The sequence below is a fragment of the Tachyglossus aculeatus genome, chromosome 11 (genome assembly GCF_015852505.1).
Source record: "Tachyglossus aculeatus isolate mTacAcu1 chromosome 11, mTacAcu1.pri, whole genome shotgun sequence".
Classification (NCBI taxonomy): domain Eukaryota; kingdom Metazoa; phylum Chordata; class Mammalia; order Monotremata; family Tachyglossidae; genus Tachyglossus; species Tachyglossus aculeatus.
Window position 1 is genome coordinate 12500682 of NC_052076.1, and position 26784 is coordinate 12527465.

General features: G+C 45.4%; 1 protein-coding gene across 1 annotated transcript in view; it reads left to right on the forward strand.

Moving 5' to 3' along the window:
- Positions 1-4920: 4920 nt before the first annotated feature.
- Positions 4921-26784, forward strand: part of ETS1 (ETS proto-oncogene 1, transcription factor) — a 174620-nt gene continuing 152756 nt past the window's right edge. Inside the window, exons 1-2 of the mRNA XM_038753736.1 lie at positions 4921-4977; positions 21823-21902. Coding sequence (XP_038609664.1) covers positions 4950-4977; positions 21823-21902 — 108 coding nt within the window. The 5' untranslated portion in view covers positions 4921-4949. The remainder of the gene's footprint in view (positions 4978-21822; positions 21903-26784) is intronic.

Below are 26784 nucleotides of genomic sequence, written 5' to 3' on the forward strand. Positions count from 1 at the left end.
AAACTGAAGCCCAGAGAAGTGAAGTGACTTGCCCAAGGTCACACAGTGGGAGAATGGTGGAACCAGGATATAAGCCTAGGTCTTCCAACTCCGAAGCTTGGGTTCTTTCCACTAGGCCACGCTGCTTCCCTATGTGATATCCCATATGTCTGTGTTGGGTTTAGAAGTATGACCTAGGCTAGGGGTGGGTCTCAGGTTAGCCTTGGGGCTAGGGTTAGGATTAGGGTGTTGAGGAAGGATTGGGGTGTTGATTGGGTATGGGGGGGTCAAAGACTGGCTTTTTTCATTCATTCATTCATTCATTCACTGAGCTCCTTGTCTTCCCTCCCAAACCTTGTCCTCTCCCTAACTTTCCCATCTCTGTTGACAGCACTACCATCCTTCCCGTCTCACAAGCCCGCAACCTCGGTGTCATCCTCGACTCCGCTCTCTCATTCACCCCTCACATCCAAGCCGTCACCAAAACCTGCCGGTCTCAGCTCCGCAACATTGCCAAGATCCGCCCTTTCCTCTCCATCCAAACTGCTACCCTGCTCATTCAAGCTCTCATCCTATCCCGTCTGGACTACTGCACTAGCCTTCTCTCTGATCTCCCATCCTCGTGTCTCTCTCCACTTCAATCCATACTTCATGCTGCTGCCCGGATTATCTTTGTCCAGAAACGCTCTGGACATATTACTCCCCTCCTCAAAAACCTCCAATGGCTACCGATCAATCTGCGCATCAAGCAGAAACTCTTCACCCTGGGCTTCAAGGCTGTCCATCACCTCGCCCCCTCCTACCTCACCTCCCTTCTCTCCTTCTACTGCCCAGCCCGCACCCTCCGCTCCTCCACCACTAATCTCCTCACTGTACCTCGCTCTCGCCTGTCCCGCCATCGACCCCCGGCCCACGTCATCCCCCGGGCCTGGAATGCCCTCCCTCTGCCCATCCGCCAAGCTAGCTCTCTTCCTCCCTTCAAGGCCCTGCTGAGAGCTCACCTCCTCCAGGAGGCCTTCCCAGACTGAGCCCCTTCTTTCCTCTCCCCTCGTCCCCCTCTCCATCCCCCCGTCTTACCTCCTTCCCTTCCCCACAGCACCTGTATATATGTATATATGGTTGTACATATTTATTACTCTATTTATTTATTTATTTATTTATTTTACTTGTACATTTCTATCCTACTTATTTTATTTTGTTGGTATGTTTGGTTCTGTTCTCTGTCTCCCCCTTTTAGACTGTGAGCCCACTGTTGGGTAGGGACTGTCTCTATGTGATGCCAATTTGTACTTCCCAAGCGCTTAGTACAGTGCTCTGCACATAGTAAGCGCTCAATAAATACGATTGATTGATTGATTGATTGATTCATTCATTCATTCATTCATTCAATTGTATTTATTGAGTGCTTTCTGTGTGCAAAGGACTATACCTAGAGCTTGGGCGAGTACAGTATAACAATAAACAAACACACTCCCTACCCACAACAAGCTTATAGTTAACAGGGGGAGACAAACATTAAAATAAATATATAAATCAATTGCTCATATATGAGCAAGTACTTTGCTTAGAGATTTAATGATGTAACCCGAGACAAGTATCTGCCCTGATTTGATTGTTTGACAGCGGCTTGTGGCCAGATGTTGTTCCCAATGAGCCCTGCTCAAATAGCAATAATAATAATGATAATGATAGGTGTGATGTTTGTCAGGTGCTTCCTATCTGCCAAATAATGTACCAAGTGCTGGAGTGGATACACACTCATCAGGTAGGACAGAGTCCCATTCCCACAATGGACTCACAGTCAAATCCCAAGGCCCGACAATGGTTTTCCCACCACAGCCCTGGGCAGAATTGCTTCCAACCTACGACACTGCCCACTGGCCTTTCACTTGGAGAGCAATAATGATAATAATAATAATTGTGTTATTTGTTAAGTGCTTACTTTGTGTCAGGCACTAAACTAAGCCCTGGGGTGGATACAAGCCGGTTGGGTTGGACACAGTCCCCTTCCTCATGGAGCTCACAGTTGCAATTGCTATTTTGCAGATAACCTGAGGCCCAGAAAAGTGCAGTGACTTGCTCAAGGTCACACAGCGAGAAAGTGGCAGAAAGGGGATTAGAATCCATAACCTTCTGATTCCCAGGCCCTTGACCTATCAGCTAGGTCACGCATCCCACAAACCCTTACCTGGCCCTCCTCCACCACAGAGACAAACAGAAAGCTCACTCTGAGCCCTCCTGGGATAGCATTTTTGGTTTTCTTGAATGATTCTGCCCCCAATCTAGTTTCTCTCCTGGAAATCTGGCAAAAAGAAGCTCCAATGCCTGGGGTCCAGATGCACACACAATCCTCCCTTCCCCTCATCTATGCAATGAGCTAGAGGATTTGGTTTAGACCGGGAAATGGGCGAGATCTATTCCAGGGAACAGCGTTATGAATAGTCCTAAATTCTTCTCTCTCCTGTTTTGTAGCCCTTTATCTCTTCTAGTTCAGCTGTGTTGGCCTGTTCCCTCTTCTGCTGATGGTAAGGATGGAGGGGCTGTTAATGTTTGTATTTGAGTCTCACCCACATGTCCTCATCCTTGACAGATCCACTGAGATTGTAGACTTAGAGAAGCATGGCCTAGTGGATAGAGAGCATGGGCCTGGGAGTCAGAAGGACCTGGGTTCTAATCCCAGCTCCACCACTTGCCTGCTTTGTGGTCTTGGGCAAGCCACTGAACTTCTCTGTGACTCATTTCCCTCATCTGTAAAATGGGGGGTCAAGACTGAGAAACCCATGTGGGATAGGGACTGGGTCCAACCTATCTTGTATGTACCCCAGTGCTTAGAACAGTGCTTGACACAGTAAGTGCTTAACAAATACCATCATCATTATTATTATTAGGCCGATGAGCTTTATTTGGCAGGGGGTCCAGTGGAGAGAGTGAGGCCCTGGGAAACGGGACCCCTGGGTTCTCGGCTCGGCTCTGCCTGTGCAGTTCAGGGGTGAAGGTTTCTGACTGAAGAATCACCAGCGATGTTCCTTCGGGTGGACAGGACTTACAGGAATCCTGAAAAATCAGTGCCTGATATGCCTACCAAAAATCACAATGGCTACCAACCCAACTGTCTGCCAGGCCACGGCGCATTGGCCCAACACCAGCCCTGTGCTGTGGTTAATTTGGCCCTAGATGTTCTCTGCATAACAAACACCTTCACGTGTGCTTCGCAATGTGCTGCACCCCTGCCCGCCTACTTGCTCGTTGCACTTGAGTCACCAGTGGGAAAAGAGTAATTGGCAGGGGAGAGGGCACGTGAGTAGCACCACACAAACAACTAGCATGCATTCAACTCCTCCCTGCAGGTTCTTAGCCCTCAAATCTCAGAACCAAGACCCATCCCTCACTTTTGACGGGAGACTAATGTTGGGGACAGAAGCCATGTGGAATCAGGTAGGGTGGGTGAGAAGTGAAGAGGGATGAGATAGAAATGGTTGGTTGAGGGCAGAGGGAGCAACACAGCAGCCAGTCAATATTGAGGATTCGATTCATGCCAGGCTGGAGTCCAGCCTGTCCGCATTTCCAATGGACAGCCGTTCAGTCTACAAGAGATGGAGAGGGAATCTGATCCTAATTCACTGCTCCATGCATCGGGAATAAAAAACTGCACCTCCTGGTTTTCTTCGACTTGGGAAAGCCACTGGTTGTGGAATAAAGCAGCAGAACAGATTTCTCCAGTACCTTGATCATCGGATGGATTATTATTATTAATAATCATATTTAGTCAGTGCTTACTGTTTGCCAAGAACCATACTAAGCACTTGGGAGAGTACAATGATAGCATTAGACACATTCCTTGCCCACAATGAGCTCGCAGTCTAGAGGTTCATCCTACCACCCTGCTCACAGGGAGTTTACACTCTAATGGGAGAGGCTAACCCAGTAATCCAATTATATCACTGAATATCCATTTGAAAAGGCACAATTGCATAAATATAAAGATAACTTGTGCTAAAACACACATCTGTTATTCTCGTCTTCTCTTATGCTGTCGAGTTGTCTCCGACCCATAGTGACTTCATGGGCACATCTCTCCCGGAGCACTCCACCTTCATTTGCAATTGTTCTAGTAGTGTATTCACATAATTTTCTTGGTATACTTTTCTTGATAAAAATTCAGAAGTTTTTGAATGATAAAAGTTTTTGAATGATAAAATTTCATTGCCTTCTTCTGCATAGTATCTGCCCTCAACTCTCACCCATGCTGCTGCTGCCCAGCACAGGTGAGTTAATCTGGACTACACCACGTGTATGCTGTGTGACCTTGGGCAAGTCACTTCCCTTCTGTGGGCCTCACTTACCTCATCCGTAAAATGGGGATTAAGATTGCGAGTCCCATATGGGACAGGAATTGTGTCCAACCTAATTGGGTTGTGTCCACCCCAGCACTTAGAACAGTGCCTGGCACTTAGTAAGTGCTTAACAAATACCACAATTGTTATTATTTTTATTTTTATCTCCTCCAGCCCTAACACACCCTTCCTTCTGGGGAAGTTCCCGAGGGCTAACAGGGATTTTTGGGGAAGGCACTTTGAGATCTGCAGCTGGAAGAAGGTCAGTGACACAGAACACAGATGATCTCCTGCCTAGGACAGGCTCCCGGTAAGCGTAGAAGAAGCTCCCAACCAGCAGAACTGCAGAGATATTTCTCTACGGGTCCTGGTTCTGGGACTCAGAAGGCTACTTAATGATTCCACAGACAGCCAGGGGGTCTTGGGCAGTCCCCTGCTGCTGCTACTGCTGCTGGGGCTGCTGTGATGTCAGAAGCCACACTCAGGAGCTCGCAGCTTGACCACACCTCCCGATTTATGGAGGCAGATCTATTAGGAACATTATGGTCCTTCCATCCTCTTTAGCTTCCGAACAGCGGATCCCTGCTGCAGGTAGTTGGAGCGAGGCGGCAGACAAGTGTGCGAAGCCTGGGACACATGCTTTCCTCTGTTCCTCCGGCTAGCAGTAAGTGGGAATGGATTTTTGACGAAAACTTTTCAGCCTGTCTTGGGATCGACTTTGGGAATGGCTGGAGGTGGGTGGTGAGGGGGGAGGAGAGGGGTTTTGCATGTTGCTGTGGTCATCCTACTGAAAACCAAACTCAGAAGCTTGTTTGCCTAGTATCAAATCTTGTCTGTGTTTGCCCTCCCCTTCCTCTTAAGAGCAAAATTCAACATGTTTCAGGGAGGTTTGCCAATTTACTGGGCACAGTTTCTCTCTCCCTCTTTCTGTATGTCTCCGGAGCTGTTTCTCTCTGTGTCCCTACCTTTCTCAGTCTCTCTTTAAATCTCAGTCACTCTCTCCCCTCGCTTGCCTCATGTCTCGGTCTCTCGATGTGTCCATCTGTCTCTGTTTCACTATATCACTCCATCTATCTCTCTCTGTTTCTCTCTCTTCATCTCTCCCTCTTCCAATTGTGCTATTGTTTAACATTTTTATTTGGCCGCTTAATGAATCTCTTCTTTGGAGAGGAAATTGCACAGGCTTTCAGTCTTGCAAGCTAAACGTAGATTTCACTGATTCCCTCTGGTTCCCCCTGTTCCATCCCCCAGAAATCAGAGCTCAGAGAATTCTGGAGGAGAGAAGGGGGACAGGAATATGCTGTATTCCCATCCCACCCCTCGGACAGGGCCGCAGTTGCCCAACACCTCCAAAGAAGCTGTCTGTAGGATACAGAAATCTGAAACAATCTGTGTTTCCATTAGGCATCTCAATTCCTAATTTGCGGCTACATCTTCTCCGGGGTCCCTTTGATGGAGAATCCAGCTAGCATGGGGATAACTGGATCTTCTTTCTGTTCCAAACTCAACTTGGTTCCTTGGCCCTGGGGTGAAGCTGAAGGAGAGGCTGTTTGTTTATCAGCAAGAAATGCACATTATGAATGATAATTCCTACAACCTTGTTTGAGTCCCCCAAGTTTTGACCTTGAGACTCTTCCATCATCCAGGCTTCTGGAAGGCCTTGCTTTGTTCTCTGCAGACAGTGCCCTCCCCCCTTGTGCACCTCTCTGGCCAGGACCACGTCCTTTCAGTTTACCTGTGTTCTCCAGACTGGGAAGAGGGTGGGGTGAAGCGATTTAATGTCGGTAAAGTACTTTGAAGATGAAAAGCTCTTTTCATGTGTTTGGTCTTATAGTGATTAATATTAATATTTGGGGAAAGCCTGCTGCTTCTAATTGTAAATCAACAACTCCCATCCTGGCCAAAGAGACGATGAGATAACAAACAGCAACAGCAGGCACCCAGCCCCTTCCGTCCCCATTTGGGGCAAAGCCCTAGGGGTCTGATGGGGATGGTGGGAGGGGGGTCCCACCCTCCCTCTCCCAGGCAGATCAGGTGAGCTGGGATCTGGCTGGGGGGATTCTCTGGCCTCCGAATGCCCAGGGCCTAACTAGTCTTTGCCATGAGATGATTGTCTGTTTATCTTGTCTCTACCCTAGTGCCTAGCATATAGTAAGCACTTGACTAATGTGACCATTATTATTCTCAGGCGCCATTTTTCCCCAAGACAAATCGCCAGTCCAAGCCGGTGATTGAGGCTAGAGGGGGCTGGGGTTCCCAGCTCAAAAGGAGAAGGAGGAGGAATAGAGACCCAAGCCAGGGGGGAGGAAGGTATGAAGCAGAGCACTGGGTGGATTCGGTCTCCATCAACTCCTCTCTGGCCTGATGAGGGGATCCAGAGGCACATGTGTACCAACCGGGAGCTGTGCGAGCAATGAAAACTGAGGAAAGACTAAACTCTGCCTGGGGGAAGGAATCCAATTCCAGCCTCAGAAGGAAAAAAAATAACAGGCAAAAAAAGGAAACAGGGGGAGAGGAAGTGCCCCAAAATCCTGACTAAATCTAAGATGGGTCCAGGGTCTTGAGTTGTCCACCAATCTCATTCCCTCAAAAACAGTTACCCTCTACCCCTCCCCCCTCACTCCCCCACCAGCTCCCTCACCTCACAGCCTCTGCGACCCCTGCCTCCCAGTGGCAATGATTCATTCAACCATTTATGGGAAGTGTTATGGGAAAGGCAGGCCGTTCAAGGCTCTGGAGTATTTCTGATGGCAATTAACAAGATCCGGAATATAAAGCCATAATCCCCTAGGTGGTCATTTAGTGACATGCTTTCAGGCAGTCTCTTTCCCCTAGAACTGCAGGTCTGTCTTTCAAGATCACACCCCTTACTGTTTCTGCTCCTGTATCTCTGAGACTCTGAGCCCCTTGTGGGACAGTCCCTGGGTCAGATCCGATGAGCTTGTAGCTACGCCAGCGCTTAGCAGAGTGTGTGACACATGATAATAATGAGAATAATAATAATAAGAAGAATTGTGGCATTTGTTAAGTGCTTACTATGTGCCAAGCACTGTGCTAAGTGCTGGGGTAGGTACAAGATCATCAGATTGCACCTGGGGATCACAATCCAAGTAGGAGGGAGAACAGGTATTGAATCCCCATTTGCAGATGAGTGAACTGAGGCAAAGAGAAGTGAAGTGACTTGCCCAAGGTCACACAGCAGACAAGTGGCCGAGCCAAAATTAGAACAATGGTCGTCTCACCCCTGGGCCCATGTTCTTTCTGTTAGGACACACAGCATCTCTAGAAAATACTATTATTATTATTATTATCATTATTATTATTATTGTTATCATCACCATGATCTTAAACTTCCTGCATGGGAGGAGTCATAGTCTAGTGGAAAAAGCACAGTACCAGGAGTCAGGAAACGTGAGTTCTTGTCTGGTCTCTGTCACTGACCTGCTAAGTGACCTTGGGTAAGTCACTTTTTAAAAATGGTATTTGTTAAATATTTATTATATGCCAGGCACTGTACTAAATGCTAGGCTAGATACAAGCTTAATTAGAATGAACTCAGTCTATATCCCATATGAGGCTCATTGTCTTAATTCAAATTGTAATCCCCCTCTAATTTCCCCCTAGACTGTAAACTCATTGTGGACAGGGAATGTGTCCATTATATCATTATATTGTATTCTCTCAATTGTGTGCTTTGCACACAGTAAGCACTCAGTAAATACAATTGATTGATTTTACAAATGAGGTAACTAAAGCACAGAGAAAGAGAAGTGACTTGCCCAAGGCTACACAACAGACAATTGGCAGAGCCAGGGTTAGAACCCAGGTTCTTCTGCCTCCCAGCGCTGTGCTCTATCCACTAGGCCAGTTTAACCTCTCTGGTCCTCAGCTCCCTCATCTGTAAAAGCAGTCCATCAATCACAGACATTTTTTAAACCCTTACTGTGGGCAGACTCCTGTACTAAGTGCCTGTGAGAGCACAACAGAGTAAGTAGACATCATTCTTGCCCTCGAGAAACTCCCAATCTAGCAGGGGAGACAGATATTAAAGTACATTACAGATAGGTGAAGCCACCGGGAATAAGGATTTGGACATAAGTGTTAGTGGTGAGGAGTGGGGTGAGTATCTAAGTGCTTAGGGGGTGGGAATAAGTGCCTAGGTGATGCAGAAGGGAGGGAAAATAAGGTGGGGAGAAGAGAAATTAGTCTTGGAAGGTTTCCCAGGGGAGAAGAGATTTTAGTAGGTTTTTAAAGACAGGGAAGCAGGAGGGAGATCCAGAAAGGAGGGCCCTGGGCAAAGGATGGATGGAGAGAGACAAGAGCAAGGTACCCTGAACAAGTTGGTGTTGGGGAAGCAAAATGTGCAAACTGGATGGTGGTGGGAGACATGAGTGAAGATAAGTGTGGGGGAGAACTGATTGAATGCCTTAAAGGCAAGGCACTAAGCTGGGGGTAGTATACATCTGCTGACAATCTATCAATCGGTGCTATTTTCTGAGGACTTACTGGATGCTCTCCTTCCCTCTCAGACTGGGCTCCCTGTAGGACAGGGACGGTGTTTGATATGATTATCCCGTAACTTTCAGTCAGTCAGTCAGTCAGTCAGTCATATTTATTGAGCGCTTACTGGGTGCAGAGCCCTGTAATAAGTACTTGGGAGAGGACAGTATAACAATACAACACATTGCCTACCCACAATGAGCCAGCACTTGGCACATAGTAGACACTTAATAAATACCCTAGTTAGGTGCCCTAGCTGGGCTCCCCTCCTCTGATAATAAAATAATAATAATAATAATAATAATAATAATAGTATTTGTTAAGTGCTTACTATGTGCCAAACACTTTTCTAAGCACTGAGGTAGAAATGAGGTAATTGAGTTGGACCCAGTCCCCTGTCCCACATGAGGCTCACAGTCTTAGTCTCCACTTTACGGATGAGGTAACTGAGGCACAGAGAAGTTAAGTGACTTGCCCAAGGTTATACAGCAGACAGGTGGTGGAGCCGGGATTAAAACCCACATCCTCTGACTCCCAAGCCTGTGCTCTTGTCACTGGGCCATGCTGCTTCTAATCTGACTTGGGTTATCAGTGATCTGAGCAGGGAAGGTGAAGAGGTTTAGGCTTTGAACACTGATATGTGTCTCTTGGTGGAGATACTCCAGGGTGGGGAAGAGATCTGAATTCTTCTAGGTGTAGGGTGCCAAAGAAACCTGGTTTCTTTCACAGGGACTGATCCCTGCACATCCAGGTTGGTCCAATCAATGAATGGTGTTTACTGAGCACTTATTGTGGGAGAGTACAGCAGTAGAGTTGGCAGATACTTTCCTCACCCACAAGGTACAGAATATCAGCCTTCCATTGTTTCTGAGCCAGCCTCATTGTTCAATCAATCGATTGATCAATTGTATTTATTGAATCCTTACTATGTGCAGAACACTGTACTAAGTGTTTGGGAGAGGACAATTCGATAGAGTTGATAGACTCGATCCCTACCCCCAATATACTGTATAAATATGTATATATATATGCATAATGGTATTTGCTAAGCAGTTACTGTGTGCCAGGTACTGTATTAAACACTGGGGTAAATGCAAGTTAATCAGTTTGGACATTATCGCTGTCCCACGTGGGGCTCACAGTCTTACTCCCCATTTTGCAGATGAGATAGAGGTACAGAGAAATGAATGTCTTGCCGGAGGTCATACAGCAGACATGCAACAGAGCAACAGGGGATTAGAATGCAACCCAGGCCCATGCTCTATCTACTAGGCCACACTCCCTCTCAGTTAGGTGGTCTGGGGGTTGGCTTCGGCAGAGAGAATCTCATGCGGACCCCCAAAGGGGATCTGGTGTGCCATTGCTGTAGGCTGTGACTGAAAACCTGGGGCCTGAGAAGCTCAACTCTTCTACTTTTCCACTAGCTGGGAAATGCAGCCTCGTGCTGGGTCTGTTTGGGGGAGTGCTTTGGGGTAGAAGCTGTGCCCTGTGATCCCCAAACCCTGTACTTAATTTTATTTTTTTATGGTGCAAAGCACTGTTCAAGTCACTGGGGTAGATGCAAATCAATTAGGTCAGACATAGACTGTCTCATAAGGGGCTAACAGTCTAAGTAGAAGGTTGAACAGGGATTGAATCCCTGTCTTACAGATGAGGATACTGAAGCACAGAGAAGTGAAGTGACTTGCCCAGGATCACCCGGCAGAATAGTGGTGGAGCCAGGATTAGAACCTGGGCTCTTTCCACTAGGTCACGCTCCATCCCCAATCTCTTCACTTCCCCTTTTCAGGGGTATGAGTTACTGTGCGAAAGCAGATATTTGGCCGAGGAGAAAAAGTTGGGGCCTGGATTCTAATCTTGGTTTCACCCCTTTCTCCCTGTGTGATCTTGGGCAAGTCACTTACTTTTCTGGGCCTCAGTTTCCTCAACTGTTAAAGGGGGATTATTTGCCTTAAAAATACAAATTGTCAATTCTATGATGTATCCAGTGACACAGTGTAGATCTGAAAGCTGGACAATGAAAAAAACAGGATAGAAAGAGCACCAATTCTTTTGAAATGTGATGTTGGAAAAGGCTTTTTCTAATACCACAGGGTGCCCCAAAAACAAACAAATGGGTTCTGGAGCAAATTAAGCCACTGTGGTCTTTGGAAGACCAAATGCCTTGATTTAGATTAGCATATTTTAGAGACATCATGAAGAAGACCAATTCTCTGGAGAAGACTCTAATGCTAAGAAAGGTCCAAGGAAAACATGGAAGAGGCAGACCAGCAGCTAGATGGATAGAAACCCTAACAATGATAATGGAAGAGCTACTAGCAAGGTTACGGATTATGGCAGAAGAATGGACGTTCTGGAGAAAATATGTCCATAAAGTTGCTATGAATCGGAAAAGATGCAATGGCATTTGATATATACATATATGTACCAACCTATATATATATATAGGGATTAAATTCCTGTTCTCCCTCCTACTTAACCTAGAAGACCCATGTGGGACAGGGACTGTGTCCACTGATTATCTTGTACCTGTCCCAGTGCTTAGTACAGTGCCTGGTGCACAATAAGCACTTAACAAAAAACACAACTGAGGAATCAGTTTACTCTAAAAGAAAGGCTGCTCATGGATAAATTGCACATCCTGATGGTCTTTGGCTTCAGCTGCTTCAAATTCAGGCCCTTTCCTGTCCAGATTTCCCCCGTTTCAGCTTTATAGAATATTGGCTTTGACTTTATGACACCACCTCCTCTGTGGCACTAATTCTGGGGGTGCAGGTGATTGGAAGGCTGCCCAGAAGCCACAGGGAAACAGGGAACTGTTTTAAAAGATGCAGAGGAGAGTTTAAAGAGAGTGATAAGGGGCACAGGGCAGGATAGGTGGCAAACTTGGACTCAAGTGCCAGTTAGAGACTCCAGGGATTATTGACACATTTATTTGAGTTACGATGAAGTTAGTCAGCCCTGTTATTCAATGGACCTTCCTTGGATCAATATTACAAGTGAATAAACTAGGTTAGTCATCTCTAATCACTCGCTTACACCATGCTGAGTAATTTGGGTAAAATTAGGGTATCTGGCCTTTGTTCAGAAAACAACCCTCAGATTGAGAACTCTGTGGTATTGTACTCTCCTAAGGGCTTAGTCCAAATAATAGTAATAATTGTGGTATTTGTTAAGCGCTTACTCTAAGCCAGGCACTGTACTAAGTCCTGGGGTGGATACAAACAAATCGGATTGGAAACAGTCCCTGTCCCATGTGGGGTTCACAGTCTCAATCCCCATTTTACAGATGAGGTAACATGCACAGAGAAGTGAAGTGATTTGCCCAAGCTCACCAGGCAGACATGTGGGGGAGCTGGGATTAGAACCCATGACCTTCTCAATCCCAGCCCCGTGCTCTATCCACCACGCCATGCTGCTTCTCCATCATTGGTCTGAGGCCTGCTTAACTGGATCTCCAGCAAGTGAGACCAAAGCAAGAATCCCCCCCTGGGGGGTGGGGGGGTGGGGTGTGTGTGTGTGTGTGTGTGTGTGTGTGTGTGTGTGTGTGTGTGTGTGTAATGATCTAAGGGGCTCATATTCTAGGAAATCCTAGGGTGAGTTGATGAAATTAAATATTCAGTAATAACTGTGGAATATGTTAAGCACTTACTATGTATCAACACTGGGCTAGGGTTGAGGTAGATACAAGATTACCAGATTGGATCCGCATGGGGCTCACACAATCTAACTGGGGTTAGGGATGAGGTGAACAGGAATTTGACTCCCATTTTACAATGAGGAAACAGAGACACAGAAAAGATCAATGACATATCCCACGTCACTGGCAGGCTGGTGACAAAAACATGACCTAGTGAATCGAACACAGACCATGGAGTTGGAAGGACCTGAGTTCTAATCCTGACTCCACCACTTGCCTGCTGTGTGACCTTGGACAAGTCACTTCACAACTCTGTGCCTCAGTTCCCTCATTTATAAAATGGGGATTAAGACTGTGAGCCCAATGTGGGACAGGGACTGTGTCCAACCCGATTACCTTGTATCTATCCCAGCGCTTAGTACAGTCTCTGATGCATAGTAAGCAATTAATAAATATTACAATGATTAATTATTAATTAGTAGAGCCAGAACCCAGATTCCAGAGCCAGAACCCAGAACTAGAACCCAGATCTCCTAACTCTCAGTCCTTTGCTCTTTCCACTAGACCACCTCATCAAATAGCAGGAAAGCTGCTTTAATGGGAAAGCCTGTTATTTGGGAAAGGTCTCGCTGGTGGAAACCAGTGGTTTTGCGCCATTCCAGATGGTGAATAATACAATGGGAGGAACAGTGTTCATCTGTGGGGAAAGACATGATTACTATTTTCACCCCTTCTAAGATTGGGCACTTTGAAATAGAAGTGTGAGAATTTCTCGTAATCATCATCGTCACCGTGAACAATTATTTCCCACTTGACTACTTGGAGCATGCTCTGAAGATAGAATTGGAGCGGGCGCAGCACTCAGTGGGCTAATAAACTTGTTGTGGGTAGGGAATGTACCAACCTACTCTGTTGTATTGTACTCTCCCAAGTGCTTAGTACAGGGCTCTGCACACAGTAAACACTCAATAAATACCATTGATTGGTTAGTAGAACACAAGAAGTAATGAGGCCCTAGTAGGGAAGCAGTGTTACCTAGTGGAAAGAGCACGGGTCCGGGTTCTAATCCCAGCTTTGCCACTGGTCTGCTGTGAAACCTTAAAAGTCACTTAACTTCTTTGTGTCTCTGTTTCCTCATATGTAAAATGGAAATCAAATCCTACTTCCCTACTATTGAGCCCCATATGGGACAGGGACTGTCCAACCTGATTACTTTGTACCCATGCAAATACTTAGATCAATCTTGACACATAGTATGTGCTTAACAAGTACTATAATTTTTCTTCTTCTTCTTCTTCTTCTTCTTCTTCTTCTTCTTTTTCTTCTTCTTCTTCTTCTTCTTCTTCTTCTTCTTCTTCTTCTCTTCTCCTCCTACTCCTCCTCTCCCTCCTCTCCCTTTCCCCCCTCCTCCCCATCCCCCTTCTCCCTTCCTTCTTCTTCTCCTCCTCCCCTCCTTATTCTTCTTCTCCTCCTTCTCCTCCTCCCCTCCATCTTCTTCTTCTCCTCTTTCTCCTCCTCCCCTCCTCCCCCTCCTCCCCCTTCTCCTTCTCCTTCTCCTTCTCCGTCTCCTTCTTCTTCTTCTTCTTCTTCTTCTTCTTCTTCTTCTTCTTCTTCTCCTCCTCCTCCTCCTTCTTCTCCTCCTCCTCCTCCTTCTTCTCCTCCTTCTCCTCCTCCTCCTCCTTCTCCTCCTCTTCCTCCTTCTCCCTCTCCTCCTCCTTCACCTTCTTGTTTTTCTCCCAACTGCTTAGTACAGCACTCTGTACACAGTGAGTCCAATAAATTCAATCGATTAATTGACTGATTGATTACAAGTAGTAATCTCCTAATAAATACCACTGATTGATTCAGTAAATACTGGTGCTGACAAATGCTACACCCAAAGTGTCTAGCTACCTCCTGGGAAGTAGCTTTTAGGCCAGGGGTGAGTGAAGCTTACTATTAGAAACTGCTCTGTGCTTTGAGACTTGCCATCCTCACTATTTTTTAAAGGGTTTTAAGAATCACTTGGATTTTAGACTGTAAGCTCATTGTGGGCAGGGGAAGCATTTACCAAAACTGTTATAGTGTATGCTCCCAAGTGCATAGTGCAGTGCTCATCACATAATAAATGTTCAATAAATACGCTTGATTGATTGATTGATTATTAAAGGCCAATCAGAGACCCATCCATTGGGGAGAGGGATAACTCTGATCAGGTTCTTTGTTTTCACTCAGCCTTAGGCATCAGGCATGTCCAGAAGGGTCTTGACCACTTGGACTGTGAATTTTCAGTGTATCCTAATTGACAATAAGCAGTTATAGTCCTTGAGCAATGACTCTAGATAAATCAATCATGAATAATCAATAATGAATATTCTCATTTAATACTGATATTTGTAATTATAATAGATATGATAATTAAGGTTAAGTAATTGTAATCACTTGAAACGTGACTTAGTGGAAAGAGAAAAGGACCATGAAGTGGAAGATCCAGGTTCTAATTCCTACTCTGCCACTAGCCTGCTGGGTGATCTTGGGGAAATCACTTAGCCTTTCTGAGCCTCTGTTTCCTCATCTGCAAAATGGGATTAGATAGATTGTGAACCCTCTGTGGCTCAAGGAATGTGTCAGGTTATCACATTCCTCATAGTGTAAGTGCTTCATCATTCAGTCCATCAATCAATGATATTAACTGGGTGCAGAGCACTGTATTAAGTGCTTAATCAATGAGTCGATAAATCAATCAGATTAATTGGGCACTTACTTTGTGCAGAGCACTGAACTAAGTGCTTGGGAGAGGCTGATACAATAATCAAGGCAGGATAGAATAAGTGCTCAACAAATGTCATAGTTATTTTTCTTCAATTAAGAAATCTTCCTCCAATTGGGGAGGGTTTTTCTGAATTTCCTCTCACATCAACTTCCCCTGAGGGGCCTGAACTCTTTCTGTTGAGGGTTCCAAGACCCCTGTTAGCTCTACTTCCCCCTCTCCCCCCCCCCCCCCCCCCCCCCCCCCGCCCCAAACCCCTGCCCATTAAGAAGCCCAGAAGGGAGGGAGGTCATCTCTCTCATTTTTCTCTTTGAGTTTCCATCTCTGGTTGTTTCAGTGCAAAACAACTTGACATCAGAGCTGAACATGTGACTCTGGGGAACAGGGCTGTGATTTTACTGAGTCCCTACAATGGGCAGGGCATAGAACTACAGGATTTGAAGAGTACAGTAGAGGTGGAAGACACTATCCCAGCCCTCAGGGAGTTGACAATCTAACAGGAGACAGACTCAGAATAATTTACAGTTGGAACTGAAAAGAGAATGGAAAGACTGTTAGGAGAGTAAATAATTGCTTGGAACTTGAGAGGGAAAGGATAGCACAAAAGTGCTACAAATGGCTGTAAGTACCTAAATGAGTTGACGTTGGAGGATATGACATGGAGAAAACCCTTTATTTGCAAAAGATCTACCACTGACCAATTTGCAGTTTCCTGTGGAGTTATTATCAATCAATCAATCAGTCGTATTTATTAAGCACTTACTGTGGGCAGAGCATTGTTCTAAGAGTTTAGGAGTGTACAACAGAATAGAAGACACGTTCCTTCTCCATAATGAGCTTTATAATATCGTTATCATTATGGTACTTGTTAAGTGTTTACCATATGCCAAGCACTGTACTAAGCACTGGGGCATATACAAAATAATCAGATTGGACACAGTCCCTGTCCCACATGAGACTCACGGTCTAAGTAGGAGAGAGTTAGATTTAATCCCATTTTATAAGTGAGGAAACTGAAGCACAGAGAAGGTAAGAGAAGCAGCATGGTGTAGAGAGATGCAGCATGAAGTGGATATAGCACAGCCCTTGGGAGTCAGAAGGTCATGGGTTCTTATCCCCAATTTGTCACTTGTCTGCTGTGTGACCTGGGGCAAGTCACTTCACTTCTCTAGCTCAGTGGAAAGAGCACAGGCTTTGGAGTCAGAGGTTGTGGGTTCAAATCTTGGCTCTGCCACTTGTCAGCTGTGTAACTTTGGGCAAGTCACTAAACTTCTCTGAGCCTCAGTTCCCTCATCTGTAAAATGGGGATGAAGACTGTGAGCCCCACATGGGACAACCTCATTACCTTGTATCTACCCCAGTGCTTAGAACAGTGCTTGGCACATAGTAAGCGCTTAACAAATACCAACACTATTATTATTCTCTGTGCCTCAGTTATCACATTGGTAAAATTGAAACTGTAACCCCCACGTGGGACAGGGACAGAGATTAGCTTGTATCCACCCCAGCACTTAGAACAGTGCCTGGCACAAAGTAAGTGCTTAACAAATATTCATTCATTCATTCATTCATTCAGTCGTATTTATTGAGCACTTACTGTGTGCAGAGCACTGTACTAAGCGCTTGGGAAGTACAAGTCAGCAACATAGAGAGACGGTCCCTACCCAACAGCGGGCTCACAGCCTAGAAGGGGGAAACAGACAACAAAACAAAACAAAACATATTAACAAAATAAAATAAGTAGAATAAATATGTACAAGTAAAATAAATACATAGAATAATAAATATGTACAAACATATATACATTCATTCATTCAATCGTATTTATTGAGCACTTACTGTGTGCAGAGCACTGTACAAATGCTTGGGAAGTACAAGTAGGCAACATCTAGAGACGGTCCCTATCCAACAGCGGGCTCACAGCCTGGAAGGGGGAGACAGACAACAAAACAAAACATATTAACAAAGTAAAATGAATAAATACGTACAAGTAAAATAAATAGAGTAATAGTGCAAAGCACTGTTCTAAGTGCTGGGGAGGTTACAAGGTGATCAGGTTATCCCACGGTGGGGGCAGCGGGGGTTACAGTTTGAATGCCCATTTCACAGATGAGGGAACTGAGGCCCAGAGAAGTAAAGTGACTTGCCCAAAGTCACACAGCTGACAGTTGGTGGAGCTGGGATTAGAACCCATGACCTCTGACTCTGGAGCCCGGGCTCTTTCCACTGAGTCACGAAGATCGCTCCTTGGGCCAGACGCAGAGGCAGGGCGGGCCTGGTCGGTCGAGGGGAACTGGGACCATTCACCTCATCGTGTTTCTCTTCCCCGCGCACAGGCAGGGAGCAAGATCCCCGAGGTGGTGTTTCTGAAGTGCTGGGTCATCCCGCCGGACGTCGGATCCCCCCTCCCATGGCCGGGGCCACCCCATTATTATTATTATTATTGTTATTGAGTGACTTGCCCAGAGTCACAGAACAGACAAGTGGTGGAGTTGGGATTAGAACCTTTGATTTCAATCCCATACTCTTTCCACTTGGCCATGCTGCTTCCCAAGTTTCACTGTTTGGTGATTTGTGAACCAATCCTAACTCAGTGGCCCTAAGTAGTGTTGGGCTAAGTACTAATGTTAGGTGTCTTTGGCTCCTTAAGCATACAGAAAATTGCTCAAGTGTCTCTCCTCCAAAGATTAACTCTTATCTCGTCCACATATCACTTTATCAGCGGAAGTGGTGATATTTTAGTGAGCTGATTTCCTAACATCGGACAGATGCAGCTATCTCATCTTGCTCTATTCTACCAGGAACTGATGACTCTTTGGCATTTATTCCTTGTTGCTCTGACATTGGTCGGGCACTCTGACACTTTGGGGTTTGAAGCATGGGTAATGTGGAAGGGAACAAGTTCAAGGAGACGACTAAAATTCTCTAAAGGCTGGGACAAAATCCCTGCTCAGAAACTGGACACAGGAATCTGCCTTTTAATGAGGTCCAGGGGAGTCAAGGTCATTTATGGACAATCAGTTCAGAGACCAAAAGAACAAGCCATGAGGGAAGCAGTGTGGCCTTGTGGATAGAGGACAGGTCTGGGAGTCAGAAGGACCTGGGTTCTAATCCTGACTCTGCCACATGTCTGCTGTGTGACCATGGGCAAGACACTTCACTTCTCTGTGTCTCAGCTACCTCAACTGCAAAATGGGGATTCAGACTGTGAGTCCCGGATGGTACAGGGACTGTGTCCAACTGGATTTGTGTGTATCCATCTCAGGGCTTAGTGCAGTTCCAGCACATAGTAATCACTTAAAAAATACCACAATTATTATTATTATTCATTATTCTCCTGGAATTGGAATTAGTGTGGGATGAGTTTTCCTTGGAGATTTGCTCAGAGTTCAGGTGAGCTTGGTGCATTTCTGCAAAACGGTGTATAGGACATCACTGTTGTTATGTTGCATGTCCAGAATCATGCATATGCCCTCAGTGCAGTGTTCTGCACTCAACAATGATGGTATTTGTTAAGTGTTTACTATGGGTCAAGCATTCATTCATTCATTCAATCATGTTTACTGAGTGCTTACTGTGTGCAGAGCACTGTACTAAGCACTTGAGAGAGTACAATGCAACAGTAAACAGACACATTCCCTGCTCACAACAAGTTTAGAGTCCAGAGGCGGGGGATGTAGACATTAATATAAATAAATGAATTACAGATATGTACATAAGTTCTGTGGGGCAGGAAGGGGGACGGAACAAAGGGAGCAAGTAAGGGTCACAAAGAAGGGAGTGGGAGAAGAGGAAAGGCATCTGTTTAGTCAGGGAAGGCCTCCTGGAGGAGATGTGCCTTCAATAAGGTCTTGAAGTTGGATTTGAGGATGGAGGGCATTCTGGGCCAGAGGGAAGATGTGGGTGAGGGGTTGGTGGTGAAATAGGTGAGATCGAGGAACAGTGAAAAGGTTAGCATTGGAGGAGTGAAGTGCATGGTCTGTGTTGCAGTGGGAGAATAGTGAGGTGAAGTAGGATGGGGCAAGGAATGGAGAGCTTTAAAGCCAAAGATGAGGAGTTTTTGTTTGATGTAGTGGAGTTTTTTGAGGAGTGGGGTGACATGTCCTGAGTGCTTCTGTAGAAAAATGATGTGGGCTACAGAGTGAAGTGTGGGAGTTGGGAGAGGCAGGAGTCTGGGAGGTCAGCAAGGAGACTGATACTGTAATCCAGGAGGGATAGGATGAGTGATTCTATTAATGTAGAAGCAGTTTGGATGGAGAGGACAGGGAGGATTTTAGCGATGTTGTGAAAGTGGGACTGGAAGGAATTAGTTATGGATTGAACAAGTGGGTTGAATAACAGAGAAGAGTCAAGGATAATACCAAGATTATGGGCTTGTGAAACAGGAAGGGTGGTGGTGCCATCTACAGTGATGGGAAAGTCACAGGGAGACAGGGTTTGGGTGGGAAGATAAGAAGTTCTGTTTTGGACATGTAAAGCTTGAGGTAATGGAAGGACATCAAAGTAGAGATGTCTTGAGGGCAAGAGGAAATGCGAGACAGAAGAGAGGGAGGAATATCAGGGCTGGAGATGTAGATTTGGGTATCATCCGCCATGGGAGCATATGAGTTCTCCAAAGGAGTGGGTGTAGATGGAGAATAGAATCACTGTTCTAAGCACTAGGGTAGATATAAGCTAATGAGGTTGGACACAGTTTCTGTCCCACATGGGGCTCACAGTCTTAATCCCCAGCACAGGATCATGAGGCTGGAAAGGGACTTCAGAAATCATTTATTTCAACCCCCGCCTTGTGACATTCCCCTTTATCATTCTCCCTTCTTAATTCTTCCCTTTATGTGTGCTTTTTCCTCCCCATACCCACATCCCCTCAGGGTGCCACCTCCCTAATCCCTTCTATTTCTGCACCCATTCCTCCACCCGGGAGACTAGGAAGCCCTCATTCTCCGAAGGGACCTTTTGACAGTGCAGAGGTTCTTCTCTAAAGCTTCAAGCAGCTTCACCTTTCTCAGTCCCTTTATTTCCCATCCATCCCTGTGTGTGCCCCCACCTTGACCAAGCTGACTAGCTGACTGTCCTGCATACCCTTCCTCTTCCAGGAAGCCTTTCTGGAGTAATCCCGCTGGACTCAGTTCACTCCAGCTTGTCCCTGGGCACTAGGTTAACGTCTCTATTGAATAAGAGGCTGTCTGGTTTTCCTGTGTGTCAGAAGGGTCCCGCGTTAAGCTGCCCAGTCGATGCCCCGCCCAGACGCTGCTGTTCATCTTCGGAATGACTTTCTGGGCCTTTCTTTGATAATGTAGTAGGTTCTGTGGTTTGAACTCTTTGTCGTTTTTATGCGCTAAGCCTCCATCAATTGTACGTTATGACTACTTGCAGGTTTGTGGCTTTGTGTTTGCCTATTGAACTGTCTGTTCCTCAAAGGCAGGAACTGTGTTTTATTTTCCTCTACCTCCTCCCCATTCTCCTTCCCCAGGTTCTCCACACCCTTCAGTACAGGACCTTATACTTAGTGGGTACCCAATCAATACTTTTGACAGACTAATCCTTTCTCCTCCAATTTAACTTACTTTCTGAGAGATGAGTGAATCAACTGGTAGTATCTTCTGAGTGCTGACTGTGGGCAGAGCACTGTACTAAGCGCTTGGGAGAGTCTAATAGATGTAAAGGCCACAGTCCTTTGCTCTCAAGGTGCTTCCAATGTCATGGTGGAGACAGATGCAAATGGATTTACAGGTAGTTGGAAAAAGAGAATGGAAAGGCATCTGGGGGAATAGATAAGTGCTAAAACAGTAAAGGGCTAAATTGATGGGCATAAAGTGCTACAGAAAGAGATGCTCAGAGTGCCTAAGTGCTAAAGTGATAGTTGGGAAGGGCAAGTAAAATAGGGAAAGTCTCCTGGAGGAGGTGGGACTTTTAGAGATGGGGAGAGGTACAGTTTAACAGGTTAGAACAAGGAAGGGGATTCCAGACAGGAAGGAGGGTGTGAGCTGGGAAGAACGGGTTGGAGGTGGAAGAGTTTAGAATAAACCATGGTGAAAAGGTGAGGAGACACTGGGTGTGAGCTGGGAAGGAGGGAGAGAAGGGACTGGGTACATCTCCCCATTCTAAATCCCTGAAACTGCAATTTCAGTTCTTCAGTTCTTCTTCAGTTTGATCATATTTATTGAGCACTCACTGTGCACAAACACTGTACTACGTACTTGTGAGAGTACAATATAACAATAAACAGACACATTCCCTGCCCACAATGAGTTTATGGTCTAGAGAGAGTACTTCTGTCCTCCATAAGCTCTTGGTTATTCTCCCCAAAGCCCTATTATACAGATTTTTGTACTCTGCTGCTTCCTTCTCACTCTATTTTATTCTAGTGTCGGTCATCTCTGCCAAATTGTCAGCTCCTTGAGGGCAAGGATCCTGGCTATTAACTCTATTGTACTATCCCAAGCGCTCAGTACAGTGCTCTGTTTACAGAAAGAACTCAATAAATACCATTGATTGCTTGATAGATTGACCCCATTCCCTCCTCCAACTCCTCTAAGACAGGCTTTGGGCCTCTCCCTGCCTCTTTCCAGTCTGCGTGAGTGATGCCCGTTTTTGTAACGAGACCTTTTTGCCCTTAGGTGTTCCCAGGATGAGCTGTTACCTGGATTCAGCTCCCAGTGGCCCCGTCCCGTTCACCCTGGCTCACCCTGGAACGATGGTAAGTTGGGCTGCAGGACCCTCCTGTCCCCTCCCCACAGCCTTGAACCTAGAAGTTGGCGGTCTTACAGACTCTGAAATGATCCAGGGTTCTGGGGGGGTGTCTCTCTGCATCCTGGTTCATTCATTCATTCATTCAATCATATTTATTGAGCCCTTGCTGTGTGCAATGCACTGTACTAAGAGCTTGGGAGCATACGATATAACAATAAATGGACATGTTCCCTGTCCACAACGAGCCTACAGTGTTTTGAAGGAGAATCTAAAGTCTATGAAGGCATTTCTGTTCCTGAATGACCTTTGGAAGGGGTGATTCAGACTTCCCTGTGATTTGATACCCCGCTATGGTATCTGACTGGTAATGGGCAAAGCAAACATTAGAGGTCAAAAGTTGGGCTAGTTCATGCCCTGCAATTCTGCATCAAGGCATCAAAGTTGAGGATGGGGTGACCATTCACCCTGTTTTAGATGAGACAGTCTGGTTTTAAACTATTCTGTCACCACCCTGTCCAGTTATAGTCCAAGCCACCTTTGTGTCCACCATTTTTATTCTCAGTGGCTGGCCCCCCTCTGCCTCAGCTCCCGCTGCCAAGTTTTGTGGCTCAGAAGTGGTTCCCATGTTTGCTGGGACCCAGGAGAGGAATGCAACAATAGCTCTGGAGGGAGAATAGGACATGGGGGGAGAAGGTGGGCAGTTGGTGGTTCCTCCGGAGATTCATTCATTCATTTGTAGTTATTGAGCACTTACTGTGTGCAGAACACTGTACTAAGCACTTGGAAAGTACAATTCAGCAGTAAAAACAGACAATCCCTGCCCACACTAGGCTTACAGTCTAGAAGGGGAAAACCTTGGAGAACGTAGGCTTCGATTCCTCTACCTCTCACATGCTAAGCGAGAGCTCTACCATTTGAGCTAATTCCCCTTCCTAGTGCAGTCTAGACACTGAGACTTTCCTCAGAGAACTTTGTCATGAGTCTTAATGACACCATCACGTTACATTATGTAACCTAGGTAACATATTTAACACGTAACATAATGAGTGCCTGCTGGTTCTGGGTGGGCACAGGGTTGTCTGGGTCCTTTAGTGCCACCAGTGGCTCCCCTAAGTAGGTGGTGAATATTCCTGGTGGCTACAGATTGATCTGTAACATGAACATTAACCCAGTGATTCAAGCCCCCCCAAAATGCATTTTGACCTCAATTATTTGAACATTTTCTGGGCAGTATTGAAAGCATAATCTCGCTGAGGCCCATCCATCATTCCTGACAGAAGACTCCATCATCATCTCTCTAGGTAACTCTAAGCATGTAGATCCTAGCATAGATAAATTCAATCCACTGACGTAAAATATAATACTGAGTATGATGGCATTTATTAAAAGTGTACTGTGTGCCAAATCCAGGAGAAGACACAAAGCAATCAGGTTGGACACCGTCCCTGTTGCAGACATGGAACACAGGGAGAGGAAGCATTTTAATCCCATTATCCAGCCGAGGAAACAAGCTCAGAGAAGTGAAATGACTCGCCCAAAGTCACACAGCAGACAAGTAGCAGAGCCAAGATTAGAACCAAGGACTTCTGACTCCCATTCTTGTAATCTTTTCACTAGGCCACACTGTCTCCCATGCTAGTTTGGGTTTATCTAAGTATTAATTCCCAGCATTTAAATGTAAATATAAATGAATTAAGATGTATTTAAAGTCTGTTCCCATAGATAGAGTTGCCTTAACTGAAACATATGTTCTAATTGTTTTCCACATACTTGCACGCTTCGATCAATCCATACATGTAATCTCTTAGTTAGAGTAGTAATGATAGTGTTTATTAAGCACCTCTGAGTACAACATACAGAACTAAGCCCTTGGGAAAGCACAACAGAAGTACAAGGAAAGAGAAAGATAGACACAGAAGTATTTACAAATAGTGGAATCAGTAGAGATAAATTGAATGTTCAATCGAGTATACATTTATACACAAGTGCTAAGGGTGGTATAAATAGATGCCTAAGTGCAAGAGGCAGCTGTTGGGTTGATATGACTCGGGTGCCGATAAAATCCCTTCTGGATGTTTTCTGGATGCTTGTACTAGTTTAATTATCTTTTAACTAAATAACATAAGATAAAGTAAAGCTGCCATGAGAGCTGATTTTTAAAACAGGCTGTACATTGCATTTATAAAAGTACCCAAGTTCCATTGTAGAGAAGATTGGTTGGCCCAATTTTTGAGTAATTGCAGCCTGTTTCATTTCAGATGGAATGACTTCCAGGGCATTTTCCTGCTAAGACCTAGGGTTTGTTCTATCTGGTCTCTTGTAACATATCTTTGAAAATTTTCTCCCAGTCAAGAGTGTAAACCTCTCTCAGGAGTTCATCTTCCTGAAGGGGGCATGTTTCTCCAAACTCTTGGCTCTAATCACTTCTTCCCCGAGATTTCATTCTGCTTTTAATGAAGCATGCACAAACCAGACCACCAACTATCTGTCATTCCACAGTATTAACAGAGTGCCTACTTTGGGTAGCAAGCACTGTACTAAGCCTTAGGGATTGTACAATGAAGTCATCAAGCAAAAATTTGAAAAGTTTTCTGCAAATATTTGAATCAATCAATGAATGGTATTTATTGAGCATTTCCAGTGTGTAGAGCACTGTTCTGAGTGTTTGGGGAGAGTACAGTACAAGAGAGTTGGTAGACATGATCCTTGCCCTCGAGGAGTTTACAATGTTGCAGGGGAAGATGGACAATTAATCAATGGTATTTACTGAGTGCTCACTGTGTGCAGAGCCCTGTATTAAGCACTTGGGAGAGTACAGTAAAATAGAATTGGTAGACACTACCCCTGCCCTCTAGAAGGGTAAGAAAGACAATTAATCAATGGTATTCATTAGAGCTTACTGTGTGCAGAGCACTGGATGAAGTGCTTGAGAGAGAACAGTACAATAGAGTTGGTAGACATGATCCCTGCCCTGGAGAAGCTTCCAATCACAGACAGGTTACTCTGCAGCCTCTAGGCCATATCATCGCCAGGCAGATAAGTATATAAATCTGGCAGTATGTATTAGTGTTTTATTGCCTACACACTTGCTGCACTCCTTGTCCTAGGGAATTGCAGGGGCAAGAGAGCACGAGTGGACACTTCACAAACCACTAGTACCAAAATCAAGGATGCCAAGGATGCCGGTCCTGAAGTTCCAGGACCAAGGACCATCCGCCCCTTCTCGGCCACTTCCTGAACTCCAGAAAGATGCTAGATTCTCCAATTCTTAGAAACCTTCTCAGAGGTCAGTTGCACCTGACCCCAGGCTTTGGCGGGCTTTAGCCAGATGACCTCCTGGGAGGAATTTTATTTGAAGGGACTGTCTGCTCACTCCAACCAGGGAGGGGTGAGAAAATGAACTCTACAACAGGTTAGCATCACCACTTTCTAGCCTGAACCAGTAGAGGACTGAGCCTGATGAACTTCGATCTTACAGGGCAATAATGAAAGTGCCAAAGTGCATTAACCAAACCCTGCTTGCACACCACGAGGTAGAGTGTGTTTGATCCTTATGGATCTGTCGGGTGATCGTCCCAGGCCTGGATACAGCCACTCCATCAGTAGCAGGCATCATCTTTGAAAACTTAGGACAGATGGGTGTAGAAAATCTAATTTTGAAGTCAGTCAGTCAATTGGTCAGTCAATCGTATTTACTGACTGCTTATTGTCTGCAGTACACTGTATTAACCACTTGGGATAGTACAATAGAACAATAAACAGACACATTCCCTGCCCACAAAAAGCTGGCAGTCTAGAGAGGGAGACAGGCATTAAAGATTTTTAGAAGCAATCCCTCCCTGTGTGGGAAGGGACTGGGCCATATCTGATCATCCTATAGACTGCAAGCTCCCTGTGGGCAGGGATCGTGTCTCCTAACTTTATTGTATTACATCAATCAATCAATCAACAGTAATAATCAAACACTTCCTATGTGCTTGACACTGTACTATGGTGCTTGGTAAAGTACTAAAGATCATAGTTAAGAATAATGATGGTATTTGTTAAGCACTTACTATGTACCAAGCACTGTTCTAAACGCTGGGGTAAATACAAGGTTAACAGGTTGGAAGCAGTTCCTGTCCCTCATGGGGCTCACAGTCTTAATCCCCATTTTGCAGATGAGGTCATTGAGGCACAGAGAAGTGGTGTTACTGGCCCAAGGTCACACAGCAGACATGTACCAGAGATGGGATTAGAACCCAGATACTATTGACTCTCAGGCCCATGCTCTATCCACTATGCCATTCGTGATTCCTGCCCACAGGGAGTTTGCAGTCTATAGGGAGAGACAGACACTAAAATAGATTACTCTGCTAAGTGTTTAGTACAGTGTCCTGCACACAAGGAAGTGTTCAATACATACCATTCAGCGATTACCCCAGCACTTAGCCCAGCGCTTGGAACCTAATGAACACTTAATGAGTACCACAGTGATTGTGATTATTAACCCTCTGTCTCCTCTCTGGTGTTTAATACCCCTTTCTAGACTACAGGGCCGAAATTCCTTATGTTTCCGTACATAGGTGGGGGATGATTTCATTTGCCATGGAGCAGGATGTGTCAGATTCTTTATTGACTAAATGGATTAAAGCTCTAATGTCCCTGATGATCCCCAGAGTGGTATTTTATGTCTACCATAAACAATGAAAAGGGCTACCTGGGGCAACTGTGCAAAAGAAGGTCAGAGAGAATGAAGTTTACCTTGTGCGAATGGTGAGAGAAGAGGGAGTCCAAAGCTGCTAGAATCACAAGAGCCCAGACCCATTGCCAGAAGTTCATAAATCTTTCGTCACTGGTCTGCCTCTCTTTCCCCCACCTCCCCAAACCTGTTTCTGCTCTCGCACAGA